The 27,507-nt window shown below is 35.7% G+C and overlaps 1 protein-coding gene across 1 annotated transcript in view; it reads right to left on the minus strand.

The window, feature by feature from the left end:
• Positions 1-12,892: 12,892 nt before the first annotated feature.
• The window catches only part of LOC149797391 (heat shock 70 kDa protein 12A-like), a 43,421-nt gene continuing 28,806 nt past the window's right edge, over positions 12,893-27,507 (minus strand). Inside the window, exons 4-5 of the mRNA XM_089960408.1 lie at positions 23,854-23,995; positions 12,893-14,608 (exon numbers count right to left, since the gene is read on the minus strand). Of these exons, the coding sequence (XP_089816534.1) occupies positions 13,533-14,608; positions 23,854-23,995 (1,218 nt within the window). The 3' untranslated portion in view covers positions 12,893-13,532. The remainder of the gene's footprint in view (positions 14,609-23,853; positions 23,996-27,507) is intronic.

The following is a 27,507-nucleotide window of genomic DNA, read 5'->3' on the forward strand; positions in this document are numbered from 1 at the left end:
GTAAGGTTCACGTTGTAGCATAGTTTCATCTAGTACTATAAAGTAAGGTTCACGTTGTAGCTTGGTTGCATCTAGTAATATAAAGTAAGAATCACGTTGTAGCATGGTTGCATGTAATATTATAAAGTAAGATACATGTTGTAGCATGGTTGCATCTAGTACTATAAAGTGATGTTCGCGAAGTAGCATTGTTTCATCTTATACTTTAAAGCAAGAATCACGTTGTTACATGGTTGCATCTATTATTACAAAGTAAGAATCACGTTGTAGCATGGTTTCATCGAGTACTACAAAGTAAGAATCACGTTGTAGCATGAGTGCATCAAGTACTATACAGTAAGAATCACTTTGTAGCATGCTTGAAGCTAGTACTATAAAGTAAGAATCATGTAGCATTGTTGCATCTAGTACTATAAAGTACGAATCACGTTGTAGCATGGTTGGATCTAGCTCTATAAAGTAAGATTCAAGTTGTAACATGGTTTCATCTAGTACTATAAAGTAAAAATCACGTTGTAGCATGGTTGCATCTAGTACTATAACGTAAGAATCATTATATGGTATGGTTTTATCTAGTACTATAAAGTAAGAATCACGTTGTAGCATGATTTCATCTAGTATTATAAAGTAAGGTACGCGTTGTAACATGCTTGCACCTAGTACTATAAAGTAAGAATCACGTTGTAGCATGGTTGCACCTAGTACTATAAAGTAAGGTTCACGTTGTAGAATGGTTGCATCTAGTACTATAATGTAAGAATCACGTTGTAGCATGCTTGCGCCTAGTACTATAAAGAAAGAATCACTTTGTATCATGGTTTCATCTAATATTATAAAGTAAGGTTCACGCTGTAGCATGGTTGCATCTAGTAATATAAGGTAAGAATCACGTTGTAGCATGGTTGCATAGAGTACTATAAAGTAAGAATCACGTTGTAGAATGGTTTCATCTAATATTATAAAGTAAGATTCACGCTGTAGCATGGTTGCATCTAGTAATATAAGGTAAGAATCACGTTGTAGCATGGTTGCATAGAGTACTATAAAGTAAGAATCACGTTGTAGAATGGTTTCATCTAATATTATAAAGTAAGATTCACGTTGTAGCATGGTTGCATCTAGTAATATAAGGTAAGAATCACGTTGTAGCATGGTTGCACCTAGTACTATAAAGTAAGGTTCACGTTGTAGAATGGTTGCATCTACTACTATAGTGTAAGAATCACGTTGTTGCATGCTTGCGCCTAGTACTATAAAGAAAGAATCACTTTGTAGCATGGTTTCATCTAATATTATAAAGTAAGGTTCACGCTGTAGCATGGTTGCATCTAGTAATATAAGGTAAGAATCACGTTGTAGCATGGTTGCATAGAGTACTATAAAGTAAGAATCACGTTGTAGCATGGTTTTATCTAATATTATAAAGTAAGGTTCACGCTGTAGCATGGTTGCATCTAGTAATATAAGGTAAGAATCACGTTGTAGCATGGTTGCATAGAGTACTATAAAGCAAGAATGACGTTGTATCATGGTTTCATCTAGTAATAAAAAGTAAGGTTCACGTTGTAGCATGGTTGCATCTAGTACTGTAAAGTAGAGTTCACGTTGTAGCATGGTTGCATCTAGTATTATAAAGTAAAGTTCACGTTGTAACATAGTTTCATTTAGTACTATGAAGTAAGAATCACGCTGTAGCAAGGTTTCATCTAGTACTATAAAGAAAGGTTCACGTTAGAGCATGGTTGCATATAGTACTATATAATAAAGTTCACGTTGTACCATGGTTTCATTTAGTAATATAAAGTAAGGTTCACGTTGTAGTATGGTTGCATCTCGTACTATAATGTAAGTTTAACAATGTAGCATAGTTGCGTCTAGTTTAATAAAGTAAGAATCACGTTGTAGCATGGTTACATCTAGTACTATAAAATAAGAATCACGTTGTAGCATGGTTGCATGTAGTACTATAAAATAAGAATCACGTTGCAGCATGGTTGCATCTAGTATTATGGAGTACGAATCACGTTGTAGCATGGTTGCATCTAGTATTATAAAGTAAGAATCATGTTCTAGCTTGGTTGCATCTAGTACTATAAGGTAAGGTTCGCGAAGTAGCATGGTTTCATCTAGTACTATAAAGTAAGAATCACGTTGTAGCATGGTTGCATCTAGTGCTATATAGTAAGGTTAACGTTGTAGCATGGTTGCATCTAGTACTATAAAACAAACATTTCGTTGTAGCATAGTTGCATCTAGTAATTTAAAGTAAGGTTCACTTGTAGCATGGTTTCATCTAGTACTATAAAGTAAGGTTCACGTTGTAGCATGGTTTCATCTAGTATTATAAAGTAAGAATCACTAAGTAGCATGGTTGCATCTAGTGCTATGTAGTAAGGTTAACGTTGTAGCATGGTTGCATCTAGTACTATAAAACAGAAATCTCGCTGTAGCATAGTTGCATCTTGTACTATAATGTAAAGTTCACGTTGTAGCATGGTTGCAGTTAGTAATTTAAAGTAAGGTTCACTTGTAGCATGGTTTCATCTAGTACTATAAAGTAAGAATCACGTTGTAGCATGGTTGCATCTAGTGCTATATAGTAAGGTTAACGTTGTAGCATGGTTGCATCTAGTACTATAAAACAAAAATCTCGCTGTAGCATAGTTGCATCTAGTACTATAATGTAAAGTTCACGTTGTAGCATGATTGCATTTAGTAATTTAAAGTAAGGTTCACTTGTAGCATGGTTTTATCTTGTACTATAAAGTAAGAATCACGTTGTAGCATGGTTTCATCTAGTATTATAAAGTAAGAATCACTAAGTAGCATGGTTGCATCTATTGCTATGTAGTAGGGTTAACGTTGTAGCATGGTTGCATCTAGTACTATAAAACAAAAATCTCGCTGTAGCATAGTTGCATCTAGTACTATAATGTAAAGTTCATGTTGTAGCATGGTTGCATTTAGTAATTTAAAGTAAGGTTCACCTGTAGCATGGTTTCATCTAGCACTATAAAGTAAGAATCACGTTGTAGCATGGTTTCATCTAGTATTATAAAGTAAGAATCACTAAGTAGCATGGTTGCATCTATTGCTATGTAGTAGGGTTAACGTTGTAGCATGGTTGCATCTAGTACTATAAAACAAAAATCTCGCTGTAGCATAGTTGCATCTAGTACTATAATGTAAAGTTCATGTTGTAGCATGGTTGCATTTAGTAATTTAAAGTAAGGTTCACCTGTAGCATGGTTTCATCTAGCACTATAAAGTAAGAATCACGTTGTAGCATGGTTTGATCTAGTACTATAAAGTAAGGTTCACGCTGTAGCATGGTTTCATCTAGTGCTATAAAGCAAGAATCACGTTGTAGTATGGTTGCATCTAGTACTATAAAGTAAGAATCATTTTGCAGCATGGTTGTATCTAGTACTATAAAGTAAGAATCACGTTGCAGCATTATTGCATCTAGTACTATAAAGTAAGGTTCACGTTGTAGCACGGTTGCATCTAGTACTATAAAGTAAAGTTCACGTTGTAGCATGGTTGCATCTAGTACTATAACGTAAGAATCATGATATAGCATGGTTTCATCTAGTACTATAAAGTAAGAATCACGTTGCAGCATTATTGCATCTAGTACTATAAAGCAAGAATCACGTTGTAGCATGGTTGCATCTAGTACTATAAGGTAAGGTTCACGCTGTAGCATGGTTTCGTCTAGTGCTATAAAGCAAGAATCACGTTGTAGTATGGTTGCATCTAGTACTATAAAGTAAGATTCACATTTGAGGATGGTTGCATCTAGTACTATAAAGTACAAACACTTTGTAGCATGATTGCATCACGTACTATAAAGTAAGAATCATTTTGCAGCATGGTTGTATCTAGTACTATAAAATAAGAATCACGTTATAGCATGGTTGCATCTAGTCCTATAACGTAAGAATCATGATATAGCATGGTTTCATCTAGTACTATAAAGTAAGGTTCACGTTGTAGCATGATTTCATCTAGTATTATAAAGTAAGAATCACGTTGTAGCATGGTTGGTTCTAGTACTATAAAGCAAGAATCACGTTGTAGCATGGTTGCATCTAGTCCTATAAAGTAAGAATCACGATGTAGCATGGTTGCATCTAGTACTATAAAGTAAGGTTCACGCTGTAGCATGGTTGGTTCTAGTACTATAAAGCAAGAATCACGTTGTAGCATGGTTGGTTCTAGTCCTATAAAGTAAGAATCACGATGTAGCATGGTTGCATCTAGTATTATAAAGTAAGAATCACGTTGTAGCATGGTTGGTTCTAGTACTATAAAGCAAGAATCACGTTGTAGCATGGTTGCATCTAGTCCTATAAAGCAAGAATCACGTTGTAGCATGGTTGCATCTAGTACTATAAAGTAAGGTTCACGCTGTAGCATGGTTTCATCTAGTACAGTAAAGTAAGAATCACGTTGTAGTATGGTTTCATCTAGTACTATAAAGTAAGATTCACATTTGAGGATGGTTGCATCTAGTACTATAAAGTACAAACACTTTGTAGCATGATTGCATCACGTACTATAAAGTAAGAATCATTTTGCAGCATGGTTGTATCTAGTACTATAAAATAAGAATCACGTTATAGCATGGTTGCATCTAGTCCTATAACGTAAGAATCATGATATAGCATGGTTTCATCTAGTACTATAAAGTAAGGTTCACGTTGTAGCATGATTTCATCTAGTATTATAAAGTAAGAATCACGTTGTAGCATGGTTGGTTCTAGTACTATAAAGCAAGAATCACGTTGTAGCATGGTTGCATCTAGTACTATAAAGTAAGGTTCACGCTGTAGCATGGTTTCGTCTAGTGCTATAAAGCAAGAATCACGTTGTAGCATGGTTTCATCTAGTGCTATAAAGCAAGAATCACGTTGTAGTATGGTTGCATCTAGTACTATAAAGTAAGAATAATTTTGCAGCATGGTTGTATCTAGTACTATAAAGTAAGGATCACGTTTGCAGCATTATTGCATCTAGTACTATAAAGTAAGGTTCACGTTGTAGCACGGTTGCATCTAGTACTATAACGTAAGAATCATGATATAGCATGGTTTCATCTAGTACTATAAAGTAAGAATCACGTTGCAGCATTATTGCATCTAGTACTATAAAGCAAGAATCACGTTGTAGCATGGTTGCATCTAGTACTATAAGGTAAGGTTCACGCTGTAGCATGGTTTCGTCTAGTGCTATAAAGCAAGAATCACGTTGTAGTATGGTTGCATCTAGTACTATAAAGTAAGATTCACATTTGAGGATGGTTGCATCTAGTACTATAAAGAACAAACACTTTGTAGCATGATTGTATCACGTACTATAAAGTAAGAATCATTTTGCAGCATGGTTGTATCTAGTACTATAAAATAAGAATCACGTTATAGCATGGTTGCATCTAGTCCTATAACGTAAGAATCATGATATAGCATGGTTTCATCTAGTACTATAAAGTAAGGTTCACGTTGTAGCATGATTTCATCTAGTATTATAAAGTAAGAATCACGTTGTAGCATGGTTGGTTCTAGTACTATAAAGCAAGAATCACGTTGTAGCATGGTTGCATCTAGTCCTATAAAGTAAGAATCACGATGTAGCATGGTTTCACCTGGTACTCTAAAGTAAGAATCACGTTGTAGCATGGCTGCATCTAGTGCTTCAAAGTAAGGTTCACGTTCTAGCATGGTTTCATTTAGTACTATTATATCAGATTCACATTTAGCATGGTTGCATCTAGTACAATAAAGTAAGGTTGACGTTGTAAGCTGGTTGCATTTATTTTAAAAATATGCAACTGACTTCCATAAAATTGTTTGAATTTTTTTACATTAATACTGTTAAGGGCAATATTTACGACTTTACCGTTAATTTTATAATGTTTATCAGTGGTGCCAAAAGTTGGATTTGTCAACTATTTTATAGCCTAAAATTTAAAATTTCCTAGGGGAAAACCTGAAGAAAGAACAACAGTGAAGGTTTGAGTATCTGCTGGTCGATAGGTAAAATACTTATCTCCTCTTCACAATACATTAGATATAGTTTGCTATTTTTAATCCACACCGGGTACAAAGTTTTAAAAGTATTAAACATATATCAATAAGATCTGGTATTCGATGTCTAAGTCCTATTCAAAAACCAGAATTGCAATATCTGTTAACATGTGAAAATCATGCCAACCATTTATGTGTCTATATGAGGCAGCTGTCTGGAATCAATATTGTTTGATTTTACACATTCACGAAGGACATGAGTGTCATACTTGTATATGAGAAATAACTAAAATAAATGTGTAATTTTATGGTCATCGTTGATAGTAAACATTGGCTGTTATTATTATAAAATATGCTTGATTCCAGGTCAAAAATAGCTATTTCATAACTTGAACTGAGAGGTGACGATTGACCTGCGTAGACATATTCATGATGATGCAGAGCAATGATGACTGACATGAATAAAGATACGCATGATGATGCAGAGCAATGATGACTGACATCAATAAAGATACTCATGATGATGCAAAGCAATGATGGCTGACATGAATAAAGATACGCATGATGATGCAGAGCAATGATGACTGACATGAATAAAAATAATCATGATGATGCAGAGCAATGATGACTGACATGAACATGACTGACATGAATAAAGATAATCATGATGATGCAGAGCAACGATGACTGACATGAATAAAAATAATCATGATGATGCAGAGCAATGATGACTGACATGAATAAAGATAATCATGATGATGCAGATCAATGATGACTGACATGAATAAAGATAATCATGATGATGCAGAGCAATGATGACTGACATGAATAAAGATAATCATGATGATGCAGAGCAATGATGACTGACATGCATAAAGATATAGTCGTCAGGATGCAGAGCAATGATGACTGACATGAATAAAGATAGAGTCGTCAGGATGCAGATACTCGCTTATGTACGATTTCTCATTTATCTAAAGCGCTTTTACAAGCTGTCTCTCGACGGTTGCCTTTTTAAGGATTATTTCTTTCTTTCATTTTCATATAGATTTGTGATTTTGTAAAATTTCTTGTTAGCTGAAGATACAGCTTTATAAATCATCTATTACTTACTATAATGAGATGCAATTCAGTTTTGTAAGGAGAACATGGAAAATAAAATAAAAATAGCTGTTAGGGCTGTAGTTATTTTTGATTCAGGAAGACAGGTCTAAATACTCTCGACGAAGCGTTGTAGACAAGTCTGCTTACACTAACCGAGGCTTATCGAATGAACTTGAGAATGACCCGCAAACCAGGGCGTGGAGAGATTGAAAAGGATTCTGGGCAGTCATCTGAAGCTTATGAAGGCAATTTACGTTTACCAACATCTCAGAGAAGATTCTTGACGTTACATTAATCACAATACGTTGAAACCTTATTTACACTGAGAGTGTTTTGAGTGGGTGGGTGGGTTAGTGATTGATTTATCAAAATAATCATTGTCATTTGGATCTAGACTCTAAATTTGAAGTATCTCAATATTTTCAATATATTCCCAGTGAAGGAGGAATTGAATTCTTGCAATTAAGATACTGGCTTGTTTTTAATAGATTCACGTCTTCTAGTGTGTTTTTAAAGAAAAGTGTTGGCGGAGATCAAAACAGTATCAGCATTTTGAACGTCCCAACTTTCCGATTCGCACGACAGCTAACATTTCTTCAGGCTGCGGAACTGACGCCAACAACATTGCAGCTGTGAGTCTGATGCGTGAAAGGCACCTTAATTTACGAAACATAACATGTTCCCTAACTCCAGTTGAAGATTATGTATTTTGTTTTGCAAAGACAATTAAGTATCAGTGTATTGTTAGTACACGGTTTGGAAATTAAGTGAAAATAACAAAATGAACGGTATTAAAACGTACCGTTACTTACCTTTGTGTATGTACAGACATTTTCCAGCTTCAATAAAACTTTCTTTCATAAAAGGTAGTGACAAAATAGTAAAATGCAAATCTTCATACAAATAAATATATTGGTTTGGCATTTAATTTTGATTTATATCAAGGTCAATAAAATACTCACGCAGTTCATTTAAAGTTTAAACCCAAGATATGGTCTCATAATTATGCAGTATCTTTCATCTTTACTTTTTGCAACATAATCAATAGTTCCCGTTCCAACGTGCGAGGTGTATGCATATGAATTTCGCACCAGATGTACATTTATTTGTCTTTAATTTGTAGGGCAGTTCGCTTTTGGAGACAGGAGTTTATATTTACATTTCAGTATTCCATTATTCCTATTGTGTGACTTGTGTCGCACTCTCCATGTTAAAACCTAGAACTTAAAATAAACTTTTACGGATTTGGTACTTTGTAAAGACTGATTTTGCTTAATCCTTGTTCATCCAACACCACTGACTTTCGGAACGGGCCGTTCATGGAAAAAGACACAGAGTGTAAGATGTTTACAACTTGGAAGTTCAAAATGGGTGACTAAAATATGGTAATCTCTAATACTAATTCAAATCTATAACCACGATTTAAAATAAAATACAGGAAAGAAATGGTATGAGATCAAGGTGAACAATGCAAGGTTATCATTAACCCTTGTGACGTTTGTCTTTGACGTATCAATGATCTAAACTATTTAACCGACCCGAGTTTACGGACAACGAATTCAGTGGCAGACTTGGTATTTGACAATAAATAGTACAGACTTTAATATCATGTTAGTTTAGTGACGTGGCATAATGCCACCATCCTAAACTCGCGGAGGACTGATATCTTGCCCTTTCGAGAAAATATTTCTTGATTATATATGTTTTGGTAAGAAACTCCATGCCAAGAAAGGCCGTTGTTTCTTGCTCTGGAGGACCAGGCGGTCACACAGATATACAAATCCCTTCCCAGTTGTGACGGCATATACCAAGAACTGCCTGAAGAGCACATGGAATTAGTTCAGGTGCTCTCGGACCTGCCGGCGATCCAGTGCATCCTGACTCATCTTCAGAATTCTCAATATTGTCGTGCCACTGGATTCAGACAGGCCTTGAACAGAGCGAGAGTGACTCTGCCAACTTCCCCTCATTTACATAAAAAAACTCACATGTAAGATTTGACATTAATTCCCGACCCCTACCATATACCTTTATGTCCCGTGGCGATGGGTGAGCGGCACAGCTGTAGCTATGCATATATTGGGAGCTGCAGCTGCAGAGCATTGCTGAGTAAAAGGGCAGAAGTGACTCAGTTTTATGCACACATGAGTGACATGACGAACTTCTATGATGCTTTGAAGACAATCTATGAACCAGTTACCAGAGGAATCTCCAATATTGAGTGCTGACAACATCACACTGCGAACTGACAAAGGAATAAAAAGTAAAAAGATGGACACAACACTTTAACAGCAATCTCAATCAACAATCATCAATGCGTGAGGCAACACAACTGGAGCCCATTCTATACCAGCAGAAGTCTGCAAAGCCAGAGGTTCACACATGGCTCAGAAATTGACAGAACTCTTCCGGTCAATGTAGACCCGAGGAACTATACTTTAGAAACTCCTACAATAACCGTCAGGCATCCTATTGAAAGCCGACAAAATCTCCGCATAAATTCTGCATCACATCACATCGACAAAGGGTTTCGCATGAAGATCAGGAAAGTACTAGAGACCATATAATGGTGTTTTCAGCTCGCCAATTTCAGAAGAAATGCCAGAAACAGATCTAAAATATGTACAAGACTTTTATTTACTCGATGAAACTCTTTGAGACAATCAGTCATCAGGAACTCTGAAACATTATGAGAAAATTAGTCTGCACAGAGAAATTCACTGTAATTACAACTGCAATTACACGATGGCATGCCCGCTTGCGTTGTGCACGACGGTGAGTCATCTGAACCATTCCTAGTCACCAACCGAGTCAAGAAAGTTTGCGATGTGGTCCCTGCTAAAGCCTTATGTCCGCTATACTTACAGATGCGTTCCATGGCTACGACACTGGGATCGACATCATATACCTGACTGATGGCAATATCTTCAACTTGAGGAGGCTACGGATGAAGACGAAGTTACAGGAACTGACTGTTTGTGATCTAGTGACAGTTCACTGAATGCCAAATCCGAGTCTGGGATGCAACAGAGTGTGGACCATTTCTCTTCAGTTTGTGACAGTATGGGTCTCACATGTTGTATCATCAAAAGAGAGGTGACGAATCAACCTGCACCAAGAAAATCGTACGTAGAGCCTATCATCACAGTGAGTGGCCAAATCCTTCTGGCAGTTAACACGTTCGTTTTCCTTGGCAGCACACTTTCACGCGCAGTCTACACCAATGATGGTACCAATGCTAGAAATGCCAAGGTGTGTGTGACTTCAGCAGAACAAATTGGCCTGATTTGACTCTCGCATGCTTACAAACAACAGAAAAATAAGACGAAGGGTGAACAACAAGAATAACATTTCAAAATTACAGCAGTGTATGAAAAACTTATGTTGACAAATGATTGGAGGGAGGGGGAGGGGCACAATGACAGCATAAGTAATTTCAATAAGTTATTGAAATCGTCAGGAGTCAGTGATTTATATATATATATATATATATATATATATATATATATATATATATATATATATATATATATATATATATATCTTGTAAAATTATTTTCTTTGCTATTCTTTTACATCGCCCTGACTCCAAAGGTATTTTCATTACCACTATAGGAAGAAAGAAAAAAAAACGTATGAACAAGTTGAACTTAGTAAAGATAAGCCTTTAATGTGTTTACAATATGTTGTAATCTTGTATGGATTGTATCTAAGGTTTGATGACTGAATCTAGTCATTTTACTGGAATCTATATTTGTACATAAACACTTTTTACCAAGCATTGTAAGATAGGCTACGCTGTGTATCCTGTTTAAGATTGCTCCACGGGGGGGGGGGGGGGTATAAAATATGATTTCATTGAATTTAGCCTAAAACTGCAAATAACTATAATATTTGAACGTGGAATGTAATAATTTTTTGTTTGGACAAATCGGGAGGGAGAAATTTAGTAAGATTGTCTCGTTTTAATTTTACAAAGTATCAATAATCTTTGCTTTTTCGTCTGGATTGCAAAATGCCCACAAGGTCTCATATCTGAGAAATTCCCAACTCGTGTATTTGGAAGTTCTCTAACGTTTCGTGCCGCTTCAAACTGCATGTTTTAATGATAATAATAATAATAATAATAATAATAATAATAATAATAATAATAATAAATGTTTATATATCGGTTATGTTATCACTCGAAGTTTCAAAACTTTCCCACAAATAACTGGCAGAGTAATTTGATCTATCTCCTGCCCCAACGGTTACTTAGTATTGGGGTGATGCAGATAAGTTCCGTATCACGACAACCATTGTTTGAATCGTTCACACGTATATCATGATTCCGTCTCAATGACTGTTTCTGTCTTATCTAGAAGACTTCTTACGATCATCGAGGTTTAAACTCTTCCTATGAATGCTTTAGATATTTAAATGTTTCACCAAAGCATAAAATAAACAAATCTTCAGCAGTATTTCCAAACAGTAACGTTTTTCTTGATCTTCCTAGTATAGAAATCGAGTGAAGAATTTCATTTTCCTCGTCTCGTTTAGTTTTTATTCACTATTCCTGCACAGTAAGAGGGAAATCAATGAAATAATAGAATGTTCTTAACGAGTGGCAACAGTGTAACTGAATATAATTGATTTAAACACATGCTGTATCCTGTATCATGGGCACGAAAATATTTCCAGAAAACGAATTAATCTTTTAAGAATCCAAATAATCCAGAAAAATTAGCATATAACTCGAAAACTGGCTACAACAGTAGGAAACGACTTGACATCAAGCGTTTTTATGCCCAGACTGTGAGATCTCTCTCTTTAAGCATCACTATTAAAACTAAGTAATGCGCAATTTTGGAAATGCCTGATTGCGAAATAGAGGATCACGTGATCATGTTTACATATAAAAATCACATAGCCCCAGTATGACCTTGATAAAAACCAATCATTTTACTCCAAAAGAAAAATGTTTACTTCACTAAAACTATTTACAAGCCTAGGGTCACGTATTCAATACAGCCTCATCCTCAACCTTATTATTCCCACAATACAAATGAATATTTATTAAAAAAAAAACTTGTTCCCGTGGCTGTTACTAATTTTGAATTAAGGTCGGGAACTAGGTCAGCTTTAAGTGTTTACACACAGAAGCGTGAACTCACACACACACACACACACACACACACACACACGACTTTGAAAATGGATCTACATTTGAAATGAGCGATCCGATTCCTGCGAGGTTTTCGCCTCCAAATTAAGTCATCCACTGAAATAAGCCGTGTAATATATTCAATGCATATGTTGCATGCACATCAGCTACTACGCAGAGAGAGAGAGAGAGAGAGAGAGAGAGAGAGAGAGAGAGAGAGAGAAGTGGCTCGTATTCTAAATTGAATGAGAAAATCAGATTGTTAACTCTTGTACCAAAGAAGATAGTAATACATATTATCTCACGACCTATATTTTGAGCATGTCGCGTATATTATCACTGATTTTGTAGAACGATGAAATTACTTTATCTCGAAGTGTGGTCTTTTGTCTTTGACGACCTCTGAAAGATACATTTTTTTTCCGTAACTAATATTAACAAGCTATTGTAGGAATATTATTTCTAAAATCAATCTTGTGGAGAAGATACAGCTTCCATCATCATGAGAATCAGCAACATTATCTCCAGTCGCAAAGGTCACGAGAGAGAGAGAGAGAGAGAGAGAGAGAGAGAGAGAGAGAGAGAGAGAACAAATCAACAAACAACAACGCATGGCTCTAATTTGTAAAATTTTTACACCTTAATCTCTTTCCTTGTACTTCTTCAACATATAAATTTGTATTGCTTAAAAATTTAATAGAAGTAAACATGGGTTGGAATAGCCGAAATAAGTCGTGATTCTCTGAAGGCTTGAGCTGGTCCGTACGTATGTCCCGAAGCTTCTCGTGTAACTGACTGCGGCACTTAACCCTCTCCGTATGCTACACTCCGATTAAATATTTGACTGCTTATTGAGGATGTAGAAATTGGAAAAGCCCCGTACATATATATTGTTTATGCGAAGATCCATTCCTTACAATGTGTACCGTGACCAGGGAATAAATCAAATCTAACATGGTACCAATAACGATAGACAGCTGACCAGTGCTATCGATGCCAAAGTGCGTAACATTCAATTATATCGAAAGCACACTCGTGAGCTTGTTGGACATAATGTCAAGGTCCGTCACTTTTTATCATATACAGTTTCAAATAGTCATGGATTTAACATTACCAAAAAATGTTTATGGAATTTTCAATTGTTATAACAAAAACTATACATATCGTAAGAAACAATTTTTAAATCAAATATCTTTGGTTTAATATGACTCGTAATGCTAATCAGTTTGCGTAGTTATCGCAACACTGGCGATATGTTAATAGCTGCTTGGACGTGACAAATTTGTCGCGAATACTGCTTGTGAAACATCGCCAGTTGCTTCGTCTACTCCCTCAACTAATAGCGTACTGGCAAGTGGAGTCATTTGGACCCGTACCTTGGAGTTTGAGTAGGATTTGTTTAAATTTACTGTAAGTCTTCCCAGATATACGACGCCCTGATCAGTTGTGAATTTGGGATTTGCTTTGTTGGAGGCGTAAACAGGAATTGAAATAATTGTCTGTTTTTCTCTGTTTGGGAAGAGATGGTGAGGTTTGACCAAACGCCCGATTTCAATTCTTTGACCAAGTCGTATCTGAGTCTGAAAAACGTCTGTGCAGAACTCTTTTCCTGAAGAGATGAACATTTTTTCTTTAGGATGACGGTTTTTATTGAAGGGCAAAGCAATACCAAAACCATATGTGTACTTTGCGATGATTGTGATCACAGGATCGGGATTGTGCCCAATAAGTACAGCGCCTAAAAGAACAGCCAGGTCAGCGTTCGGTGGGATTAAAATCTTGGCAGTCGGAAAGTAGAATCGCACCGCTCCTTCAAGAACGGATGATTGTGAAAATCCACCAGTAAGGATAATCGCATCCGTTTGACGTACTTCTGGATCCTTTGCAAGGGTTGACATGTAACTAATAATACTTTTAATAGATGGACCGAATAGATCCTTCATGATACTTTTGTCTATAATCAGCCTATCATCTTTTGCGATGATTTTTCCAACAAGGTCAGTATCGTCGATTCTGTCCTGTAACCTTTCCTTAGATTTGGCTGCATAGATCTTCAAGAGAGAAAGTGGAAGATACAGTTCTGTTGTGTCATACGCCGCATCAAGAGTGAATCTTCGTTTCCGTACTTCAAATTCCTGCTGAAGATCAATAAGATCCAACTTATGCTTCTTCATGAATATCCCCATAATATCGGCACCAAACACTTTTGTAATCAACTTCATGAATTCTTCATCAACACGAACTCCGCCATTTGCATCACCATGGCTTTTTGAGAATTCCTTTACCGGTTCGTTCTCGGGGGCATCTTGGACAGTTGTGTCAACGCCAAAACCTTTCAAAAGAAACAAAAAAGTGTGATATAAATAGAGCCCACTTATCACTTTGATACACAGTGCCACAAAACAATCTGGTAAAACAGTGCGTAAATACTTTTTCCCGACTTACCCAAAAGTCAAAAAAGCAAAAGAGCCAAAATAATTATTTTAAAAATGCAAATTATCTACAATGAACCAAAAATATGTCTAAATAAAGATTTCGATAGCTTCTGTTTTGTTTCGTAGAACTCTCTTAATGTAGACAATTTTGTATGCATAGGATATCAACATGTCCTGAAACTGATTAAAAAATGTTTAACGCTAGTCCTTCTCCTTATCATTGAACCTATTATAAAGATAATATTTAAGATGTACAGTATAAACTAAGTTCAATTCTTTATAAAGATAATATTTAAGATGTACAGTAAACTCTAAATTCAATTCTTTATAAAGATAATATTTAAGATGTACAGTATAAACTAAATTAAATTCTTTATAAAGATAATATTTAAGATGTACAGTAAACTCTAAATTCAATTCTTTATAAAGATAATATTTAAGATGTACAGTAAACTCTAAATTTAATTCTTTATAAAGATAATATTTAAGATGTACAGTATAAACTAAATTAAATTCTTTATAAAGATAATATTTAAGATGTACAGTAGACTCTAAATTCAATTCTTTATAAAGATAATATTTAAGATGTACAGTATAAACTAAATTCAATTCTTTATAAAGATAATATTTAAGATGTACAGTAAAACTAAATTCAATTATTTATAAAGATAATATTTTAGATGTACGGTAAAAACTAAATCAAATTCATTCGAAATTCAACCGCAAAAGGAAAGGTTCAATTTTTTTTGTGTGGTTAAGACAGTCGATTAGTACTACATCCCTAACGTTAGAAAAATTACAAGAAATCTGTGAAATGCATAAATGCATCTGCTGCATGACGTGAATTAGATTCAGACCAGCGTTATATGTGTAGCTAATGGCATGGCACCTGCTGTGTACATGTGGCCCCATTTTCAGTGCGAGCATAGTGTGTATTATTCAAAGTTGGTGTTTTAAAAAGTGCGCAAGTTATTTTTGTGTAAAACTCCACATTTCAGTACCTTGAATTGTTCTGCATACAACGTACATGAACTCAGTTTCAAAACGAACTGATCCAAGCTGATCACCAATTTATTAGCGGTAAATGTTTAAGCAGATATATATGCCTGTGACTGAAGCAGCTGAGGGGGTGAATAGAAGGATATGGCGGCAGAGCGGGAATTTTCCCTGTGGAAAAAATACACAGGGCTCCTTTTGGCCTATGTGAGAAAACGTGTTACTAAACCCCGTTACTCAGTTATGATGCCTCTACATTTTTGTTGTTTCACTGAATTATTATTTTATTTAACGCCAGTTACCCAATCTGGGCATACGAAAATTATTTTCTTGTGATATTATTTACAAAGGGGTGAACAGAATATGACCTGAAAAATATACAAGGCCCTGTTATTAGCCTTGTTACTCACTTCTGGAGCTTTGTTATGTTTCCAGCAAGTATTATTTTCTTTGATGTCAGTGGCCCAATCCTGGCCCAAAAAATAATTTTTTGTATAAAATACCTTTCTTCGGAGTTTCGTGCAGCAAAAATAGACAGTAAGAGCTGAGCTTTTCTTTGTGCCGATTTATTCCAGTTTAGTTTGTAACCAATTTATGGGGTCCCTTCATGGGGTACCCTTCAAGCTTTGCCAGTTTAGTTTATTGTCAAACTTCAAACTTCACCAATGTACGAGAGTACCTTCATGCGGTATCTTTCAGTGAGGCTTTTCGTTGTATTTCTGGCTATATTTATTTCTTGGTTTTTCAGGGTATTTCTGGTTATTACTCTTGGCGTTTCCAATGCACTTCTGGCTTTATTTATTTGTGGCTATTTTTGTGCTATTTACCCTTACTGTCTATTTTTACCATGAAGGGAGGGGGCAGTGTTTTCCCTTCATGGTCACACGGACACCCCTCCAGGTGAATTTCTAGATGCAAAGCTAAGTGCGTATAGTGACTGAGCTGTTTGTTACATTTACACGTCACCAGCAATGTTATTTACAAAAAATTAAATAATCTTAGCTGTGGACAACATAACTAAGTGTATTTCGGAATCAAAATATACATTTCTATTATTTATTCATCACTAATATGTATTTTGTGTCATTCACATTAATTGCTGACGTGTAATTATCCACCTGACCACACCTCTTCCGCCGTACAGGCATAATTTGCATTTAGTCGACCATGCGTGTGTTTTGTAATGTGAGCTGTGTATTATTTATAGCTATTCCTAATCACATGATTGGTTATTCTAAGTTGCGGCTAGAAGAGCCTTTTCCGATAATTATTGTTTGTTAAGAGAAAATACGTTACATTTATGTTCTCACTGATATTAAGAGTAATTACATTTTTCAGAAGTATAATTATGGGTGATTCTGCTCTTACTATGTAATCTCATACATCTAAATTAGCTAGAGAAAGACTTATTGCAGTTAAGAAATAGATTCCAGTACGTGGTTCTGTAAAACACAAACTACAAGAACGCCAGGAAGCTTGTGTGGAATTTACAGAGGGTATATAACAGTTATTTAAACCAGCCACAAAAACCATTAAAGATCTTTTTCCGTCGTTGAAAGAAACCGCTAAATCAAAGCTGGAAAGGTAGCTGAAAGAACAAACTAAACCCCTAAAAGATTCTCCTGAACTTCCAGCTGAAATAGCTGCTGCTCAAATTCAATTACAGGAAGTAAAAGAGGGTATCGATCAAGCCCGTGATGTAAGGTATGTTGTTCCACTAGAACAAAAACCTGTTAAAAAAACAACATGCCCAATTTACCAAAGAAGGTAGTAAAATATTCCGAGAAAACAAATAGCGGTTGCTGCAGCAGAATATCCACCTTGTCGTGACCTATTGGATCCAGAGACCGCCGATGTTGCTAACTTTTTTTGGACTCGTTTTATGTTTCGAACGTAAAATATAAGAATGAATTTGAAAAATTTGAGAAACCGGCCAAAGAAAAAAGAGCATTATCTGGATATATATATATATATATATATATATATATATATATATATATATATATATATATATATATATATATATATATATATATATATATATATATATATATATTATTGCCCGAAAAATCACCATTCAGACCGTTGCGTATTGAGGAAGAAGAAGCAGCCGGAACTGTCCTTGCCACTCGCTATAGACGTCATAAAAAAAAACCTTGCCGGCGATTCAAGATAAACTTTGCCCAAATAACATCCTCGCTATATTGATCGACTGGGAATTCTTTTTGGCAGAAGACGAGCCGGCATTACTTCCCACGAAATTATCAATGAAACAGCTGATAGTTGTAAGCGTATATTTACCGTTGGCGTCATGGACAGTAGCGTTTATCGGGCATTGATTGATGAAATAACCGACGATTACTACAGTGAGTGATCAGTTAGATCGGTGATAACAAAATGACATAATTATACACAATGCCCAACGTGGACCTGAAAACGCCAGTGTGATAATTTCACGAAGACCGGTTTATAAGATGATCTACGGAGATAGACTCGGTGATGTTATTCAAGGTTTATTTAGAAGGATTGTACCAAAAGGTAGTCCGATTGCAAAACATTTAGGCATGAAAGCCATCGAAGTTGTTTATGATAAGGGTATTGGCTTATTGGTGATGTTGCATTCTCGTTGATCAAAGACAGACTCGCACAATCAGTAGGAAGAAAACTGCAGCAGAATGCGAAGCATTCCAGTAAAACTGAAAACTGCATAGCACCGAAGTGATGCCAGAAATTGTAAGTAAAATAATAAATCAAGCTGCAAAAAAGCGATTGAAAGAATTAGCTGATAAAACAAGCCGCAACCGAGATAGATAAAACCATAGTCGCAAACCTAATAGAGCGTAGTGGTCTGGCCCGTCGTCATCGGTGATAGTGATCAGTGTTAGAACATCTTTATAGACAACAACGAATATAATAAAATGTTCAAGCGTGTATCTGATCGCGCATTTGACCTGGATGCACAGTAGTCAAGGATGAGTTGGTACGTGATTATCAATATTATTGTTATGAAGCACGAGGACCAAATCAACGTGGACGATTCGAAATACAAGTCCAAGATACATCCAGGTATTTTCTACCCGCTGAGGCATTCATTGAAGTTTAGGGTCTGCTTTTGAGGAATGACAATAATCCATACGCTGCAGATGGCAAATGTGGACTTTTTAATAATTGTATCATTTTGTTACTTAAAAGTACCGTGTATATGATTGATAGTAGACCAACTGAAGTATGTCGCAACGAGGTCGGTGTTTCCACGATGATACTCGGTCTTGCAAGATATTCCGATGATTAATCGATGTCTGCTGGTCCATCAATGATGTTCTCAAAGAATATTACTGGCCATGTTGACCATATACCGTATGACATAATACAACCAAGATACATCGCCGGTGCCGCTGACGCCGACGTAAACCCGGTAGTCCATCGCGTTAATCCAGAATTAAACTTGGGATTTGCAACACGACGATCTCAAATTGATGTTCAAGATAGATTCAGCTGTGTGATACCGCTGTCACATATCTTCGGATTCTGAAGACATGTTAGGAACGTTATCTTTGGGGAAAAATACACGACTGAGTTAGTTCGAAAGTCCACTGACAACGATGCAATCTGGCGAGACGATGCTGAAGGTCCTGGTAAAGTATTACTAATAAAACTTGCATTTTGGATGGCAACATTAACTTCACTAGTAACAAAAGAATAGCGGTTGTTATCGTTCATCGATAGTGGTGGTAAGTCATCGTTGTCGTGGCTGACAATGACCACAGACTCAGTTATATGCACAGCAAATTCATTTGCATGGCAGTTAGCATCTGAACGGGGAATTTCAGCATCACATCATATATTCGTTGCGTTTCATTGTAATACAAGATTAGAAAAAAGAGATAAACCAATGGCGTTTGACAGATTAGCAGTGTCTTCGATTTCATTAAGAATAAGCGGACATCAGGAACCATCCGAAAACATAATACTGAGTCTCGTACAAAACAACACAGCACGGGCATATCATAGTTTGATGAAATTTATGGGACGTGATCAGAATGTTGATTCTGGTTTGCAGATATCTCAGCGTGATTTCTCAACGCTGTATCCAATCTATTACTTTTCGTTGGGACATCCGGATTTGTCCAGAGAATCTGTTATTGACAATGTTGTATACGCGGTCTCCTCTATGATTGCTGAAACAACGACGTTAATCGGCACGTTATCAGGGACGCAATTGATATCGCCCGTTTTTTAAATCAGTGTCGGTGTTGTTGTCGGCGTTGCTGGTATCCTAATTAACATCCGAAAAAACTATCAACATGTGCCGATAAAAAAATTGCACGAGCACACAAATAATAAATGCGGCGACGTATGCGTGCATAAATGTATCATTGCTACTGCCAGCGGAGTTAAGTGACGGAGCAGTATCAGATAACGAATTTGCTGAAATTAGGGATAATTATTATTGGTATTACAAGAACGCAAATATACCAGTGCCAACGTTGCCAACGCCACATTTGAATCCGCCGTATAGATAATAATAATAGCAGAAATACTACTGGAACAGATTATCACTAGCACAAGGCCGCCTACGATCACAATGATGTTAGTGACGTCAACGAGGCCGGAATTTGATATTAGTTTTCAAAATCCGATAAAAGCGCCAAACAGTCGTTCACTTGAGATCGTACTGGCACAATTACGGCTGTATTATAGCTGTCCAAATTTCAGAGAAAAATCACTTGGAGGATTAGACGCTATTAATTCACTGATATTCTCATACATAACCGGCGATAATGGAACGGGCCCCGTCTGGGAAGTTGTTTGTTTTCAAACAAGATCATATCAAATCGAGCAAATCAATGAACTTCAGCGAAGAATTAAATCAATAACAGGGAAATCGAAGATAGCTATCAAAGTATACGAACCAACGCTGAGCGCCGCCATTGACATATATAAGTCGTCGATCAGAACTGTGTTGGGATGGCCTCTGGTAGTGCCAGCTTATACTGTACCACCACAACCAACGCGATCTGATTATTCACTGAAAGGATTTTCTCTTGTGAGAGAATTAGACGGTCACCGCTGTATAGTAGCATATCAATTCCTCAGGTAGAAGAAATCGCCATCGCGATGGCATTAGAGCATAAAATTACGCAGCATAATCTACGAGCGCTATTTGAGCACTATGTGATTCAATATCCGAATGATTATCTTAACCCAAAATATTGTTAGTTCAATAAAACATCTAAACCGTGTGAATACAGATGATACCAATAAAATGTAGCGGGATCTCAACGTTGAGTTTTTGCACAACAATCATTTATATTAATTTTTGTATCCGGTTTGTTAAAGTGTCAACCAAACCAAATTGGTTTAATCTGATTATCATTTGACGCAAAATCAAATGATTCAATCTCCGCAAATCCAGTAAGATCAATGTTGGGCGGCAGTGGTCCGCTTATTTCAACTCTGGTCATTTCATGTGTTGGATGGCCAAATCGTTCAAAATGTGGGTTACACTCACCAAGACCAGGAAAAGCAGCTGGATAAGCAGCGACATTATCAACCGACATCATATCGCCGGAATTGTATTTTGTGTTCCAGAGACGGCCATGGCCAATCTCGAATTAGGACCGTGATCTATCGTAGAGAAATTCCTTTAGTGTTGGACACAATTGAATTTTTTTTGTTGCACAATGTGAGCAACAACCGATGACACCATAACATAATTAAAGAGTTATTCATCTATGTTTGTGTCATATTTTAACGCAGATTGCTTCATCATTTTTTTGACCGCTACGGTGGCCTAGTGGTTAGAGCGTCCGCCTCGGATGTGGGGGGTCTTGAGTTCGATCCACGACCGAGTCATAGCAAAGACTTTCAAAAATGGTACTAACAGCTGCCTCCCTTGGCGCTCAGCATTAAGAGGTCAGTGTTAGGACTGGTCGGCCTGGTGTCAGGATAATGTGTCTGGGTGGGACATCATGCTACGTGTATGCGGCATGATGCCCCAGTGCTAGACATCACTATAAAATGTCACACTGCAGACATCTTAGCGATATGACTAAAAAATTGTTAATGCTACGTTAAAAGAAAAATTCTAATCCAAATCCATTCATCGTGTTTTGGAGCAATTATTTTCGATAAAGAACGCCAGATGGTGACACAGTCTGATTAAATCTTGAATCTAGATCACTCTGACACTCTAAAACAACCAAACAGACACGGGGTCGTTTTTACTGATGCCGTAGATTTCTTTAAAAATATTAACATTGTAAATTCTTATTGTTTTTCTCGTGGAAATTTTGTAACTGACTCAGTCCACGCAATAGCGTTATGATCTATTATCGTGATTGGTGTCTCCCCGTGTTCAATATTTGTTCGAGTTATATAAAACACCATTCGTCATTGTTTTTACTTTTACAATTATGGGAAACAATAACAATTTTTCTAACTTGGCGACGTCATCTATACGAGCACCACTATTACTGATAAACATTTCTTAATTTTGTTTTTAAAGTCTCGATTCAGCTCATCTGTTTCCACGACTTGAATTTACAAAATGTTCAATGAAAAGTTGAGTAACACAGATGAATGTTCCTGTCCTCACTGGAACAAGAGCAATTATATCAGGTGTTTTGGATGATAAATCGCGTAATCTGCAGCGGTACGCGTTTTTGTAGTAGGGGTTGTCTTGTAGTAGGTGTTGTCAATGGCAACGTGTATATTGGGTTAAGAGTTTTTATCCAAGATAACAACTAACTTTGATCGTGATTGTTTAACCAGTTCTAGTTTATCACGTATGATCCATGTTAATCCATCTTGCCCGGGTTATTTGATCCTGAAAAAATACTTTTTGTTGTCTTGCAGACGATTATTTTTTTTATATCCGCGAATATGTGATTCATTGTTGAATCGATAAATATGCAATCAGCATCTACTTTAAACGTAGACCAAACATAAGCAGCGCCATCATTGTAGAACTTATTAGTAGCCATTCTGATTATTTCATGTAATTTTAGTTTAAATGGTAATTGTTTTATATCATCAGTCAGTCGGTCGGAACCAAATCTTGATGTCGATGGCTCAATCATTGATAACCTTATAAACTCATTTTGTGTTGATTCTAGTGATTGCTGAGTTTTGGGAGATAATTTTTAGATCTGTATTTGATTTTGCAAGCGGTAGTTTGTTACCTGTGAGATCTTGATACTTTTGTTGTACTAATCTAGCTTTTGTCCATCGATCCATTGTTACATGAATTACTTTTCTTTAAACGAACATCTTTTTAATTCGATAATATCAGTATCATATAAATGTCGCAAACGTAAAATACTTGTCGTTGGTTGATGGTTGCTTCAACAACACCATGTGGAAAATCATGAAGATGTGATTATTGCGGAATTCATTTATAAAGTGTTTGACAAGGAAGCACAGTGCCAAGCCAATGTTTAATAAGCGGAGTCGGAATCAAGAGAGTAACACAAATTTGCATAGCTTGTGGTGGAAAAGAATACAGTGCGCTCACGAGATACTTAGATATAACGAATGCAGATGGTTTTTAAAAATCAACAAGATTATTATATCGAGAGATGCATAACAAAAAATGATTGATCAAGTAAGCGAAAAATCAGTTGAGCAAATTTGTGATGAATCAGTGGAACAAGTTAGTGACGATGATGATTTTAGAAAGAATCCCGAATACAGTAGGTACGAAGTACGAAGCGAATCGAGCAGGGATTAATACAATAATACATGCTGGAAAAAGAACCTCAGAACTGAGTAACAGGGCTAATAACAGGTCTGTTACGAAAACAGGGCTTTGTATATTTTTCAAGGTCATATTCACCCAGTCTGGCCTCTGTTCACCCCCTTAGTAAATAATACCGCAATATTTTTTAATGCCCGGATTGGGTAATTGGTATTAAATAAAATAATACTTCATTGAAACATAACACAATTTCGTAGAGGCATCATAATTGAGTAACGGGGTTTAGTAACAAGTTTCTTTCAAGGTCCCATCACAAAAAAGCCCTGTGTATTTTTTTCACAGTGAAAATTGCCGCTCTTCCGACATATCCCACTGTTCACCCCCTCTGCTGCTAATCGGAAATACAATTAATTTTTCTTTCCATTGAGTCTAATGACTAATACAAACCTCCTATATTAAGAATGACATGGCGCATTCCTGGCTTCAAGACGTGGATGGACCCAGATTTGCCCATTGTTAGTGGATGTAACTGACAGTATCGGCCTACAGCTTCGCTCTCGGTTATAACCCGGAAATGGGTCAAGCCAGCCTATAAGCAATATATATATATATATATATATATATATATATATATATATATATATATATATATATATATATATATATATATATATATATATATATATATATATATATATTGCACGTCAAAACAGAAAAAAATTCAGGTGTACTTCAGTCCTTTTTGTTCTCAAACATGTTCTGATATATCGATTTTTCAGGCGAATACTTTCATGTCATTGGGTTTATTTGCAGAGATCAGGTGCATATTTCTAGTTCTCATTTTCTAAATCAAAGAAATATAAATTTACGCCGTGAATAGAAATCTTATTTAGAGAATCAACTGAGAGAATACATACAAGTCGAAAGAGTTAACTGTTTTCATTTCAATGAATTCTGCACAGTATTGTTGTACTTATAGTATAGAAAGGCATTAGGTTATGATTATATATTCTCCATGTTTAAGCTTAGTATTCTAGTTCTTTGTTGGCACGTACGATGTCGGCCTCTCGCCATAGCCTAACATATTTACAGTGTGTATACATCGGGAAGAGCAAACAACCAATACATGACAAAATAATTTACATCGAAAGAGGAATTTAGAATGACATTTTACATTAATATAAAAAATATTTGAACAAAAAGTAACCTACATTATTAGAAAACCTATAATTATCTATTGCTTTTCTTGTTTCCGACCAATGTATACAAAACTTCTGATGTGTCAATCATTCCAGTCGATGCATTTGGCGTTACAGTTTGCAATGTTTGTAATGTGGGATTAATATTGTAACGAGTCTCCATATTGATCCAGAGTATGACACACAAGCAAGAAGTGATATTATTCACCGATTGGATCTAGATTGCAAATTTGACAGATTCATTGATTTCTATACCATTCATGTTCACTTGTAAGATATTCATATACACATTTAAGCCTGGGCAGTGTCTGTCTGATTATTTTCCAAACGGAATAGAAGTTAAATATATTTTTAAATTCTATCAAGTCTTGGTGAAACTGCTTACGATACTATGACAATGATTGTTTTTCTTCCGATAATTATTTAAACTATCTGTATCGGTGTTAGTATCTACCAATTCTCGTAGGTTAAAGGGGCTACTTATATAAATTAGAACAATATTGAATTCTTGTTGAATAATTGTACCAGGGGACATAATTCTAATTTCACTGTTTAAATTAAGTTTTTTGTTGTTGTTGGGATTCTTTATTTCTTCTTCAAAGTAACATATTTTTGCATTTAATTATTGGATACTGACAGATAAATTAAAACACTGTAAACTTTCAAATTGAAAAGAAGAAAATGTACAATTTTCATTATTGTATCAATAAATGCATTTTTTTAAAAAGTAATAAAAGGGAAAGGGGGATCAAAAGTTTGTGACGAGGGGGGAGAGGGTTTAAAAGTATAACGTCATAATAAATATGAGTGTGGAACGCTTCTTTAAAAAATAATGTCAGAACAAAAACGATTTTGTAAACTGCATCCGCACTTAATTTTCATCCGCAATAGATAGCAGTTCTCTCTTTGACAACTTTTATTAATATTGTTATTTCAGACGAAATATTGTGTGTCGCTCTGGGGCGCCGCACTAATAAAGGGAATACATATATTAAATGTTAGCTTTTTTCCCTTCTTTTATTGAAAACGTTTTGTTGACACCACTGAAGTGGTCGATTATAAACAGTCCTACTAGTATAAAGAGTCTTTGAAGTTTGATGATATTTTTTAAAGCAGTCTGACAAAGACAAGATGAGTGGAGGGAAGAACTTTGAGGATTGATCCAGCGTGTGGCAATAGTAACATTTATGCTATTGAAACCATACAACGTAAGTTGTCCAGTGTTGCATTAGCTTTAATTTTCATGACTTTTGGCAGCCCGTAGAAAAGGGTAAAAAATAAATTATATCATTCTTTATTTAATGCTTATGTGCTAGAATATCCTACAAAAACCAAAAACATGTGCCTAGATGAACTTATTATTAAGTGGAATAGTATCAAGAATGATACAGATTTGGTTGAAAGAGTTAACCATATATTGCAAGGGCTTCAGGAGATCTCCATTACCAAAACAGGATCACTTCTTAACTTTTCGACAAAACAAGCACCATCAGTTTCAAAAGAGGTTTCTACTCACAATAATTTAGAGTCCAATGAATAACTGACTGATGTCTTGAATATCATTACTTCTGAAGCATTGCCTTCCACAAGCCATTTGGCTACATTGAAAAATGCAACTGTTCAATTACATTTGAAGTTCCAAATTGATGTCATAAATTATGACCTCGTTGGTTTGTATAATCGGCAGAAGCAAGGACTACTTTCAAATGAGCAGAACTTAAAGTTAAAATATAAACATCAAAGAAAAACTGAGTTGGAAAAGAAACTAAAGAGGAAGATTGATGATATATGTATAGTACGTACGTTGTATCAATGATATACCACAAAGATGTATTAATTTTTCATTAAAAGGAAACGAGGCTTGCCGAGTTTCCTTTTAATGAAAACTTTATACAACGAGTGGTATATCATTGATACAGCGTACATACTATACATACATTTTATTTATATCACATACAAATACATTATTTGCCAGTTTAATGGAGTTAGACTGATGAGAGGCATCTGTGTATTGACTGGGTGAACGAACTCATATCCCTGCCGAGTGTGTCCGCTACAAAATGTAGTTCTGCCTTTTTGTGCCTATTCAAAAGCACCTTTTCATGTTGATAAGTTGATTGTCTTCATTTTTGAGCTTCTAATTTTATTCACATTGATTAAATCGATGTAAGTTACACTTATGATTTATACATGAAAGATGGTTTTAATGAAGAAAGTAGAGTACTAGGCCTACAGACACACTGATTCTTGAATACTGAATGCTTATCAATGCAATACGAACAGACGCAGGGAAATTAACGTGGAATAGAATTTAAGCGAACAGACGAACGAATAAGAGGTAATTAAAGTAGTCGAATGTATTTACAGTTGATTTAAGTCATTATTCTGATATAATTAACATTACTAGCGCCTGTAACTTTGTTTCTCTCCTCTCTTTCTCTATCTCTCTCTCTCTCTCTCTCTCTCTCTCTCTCTCTCTCTTTTCCTTTGGTCGGTTTGACTTAATATTTACCATCATTCTTCATGAGACGTTATGCTATTATTAGGACATAATATTTTAGCAAAAGTTTTAAGATTGAAATTTTCTCTAAATTTTAGTAAAAGTAATTTTTCATTAAATTATATTGAAAGTAATTCTCCAATAAAATATATTGAGATTAATTTTTTCCTATTTGTGTAATAAAACTGTATGTTATTTTATAAAGATCGCGCTTGTATCTAGAGGTCTCCTGAACAGGCAAATTATTAAATCAATAATGGATGAATTAAGCGAGTTGGTTCACACGGTTTACATGGCAATGGTCGAGAGCTTTGTTTTGATCCGAAATGTACGCAAACAAAACTGCGTATAAGTAGAGAACAGACTTACGCAGAATTAGTTCGTTCCTCGAGTCAGAAGACT

This window comes from Sinohyriopsis cumingii, chromosome 6 (genome assembly GCF_028554795.1).
Source record: "Sinohyriopsis cumingii isolate HCF-2022 chromosome 6, ASM2855479v2, whole genome shotgun sequence".
Classification (NCBI taxonomy): Eukaryota; Metazoa; Mollusca; class Bivalvia; order Unionida; family Unionidae; genus Sinohyriopsis; species Sinohyriopsis cumingii.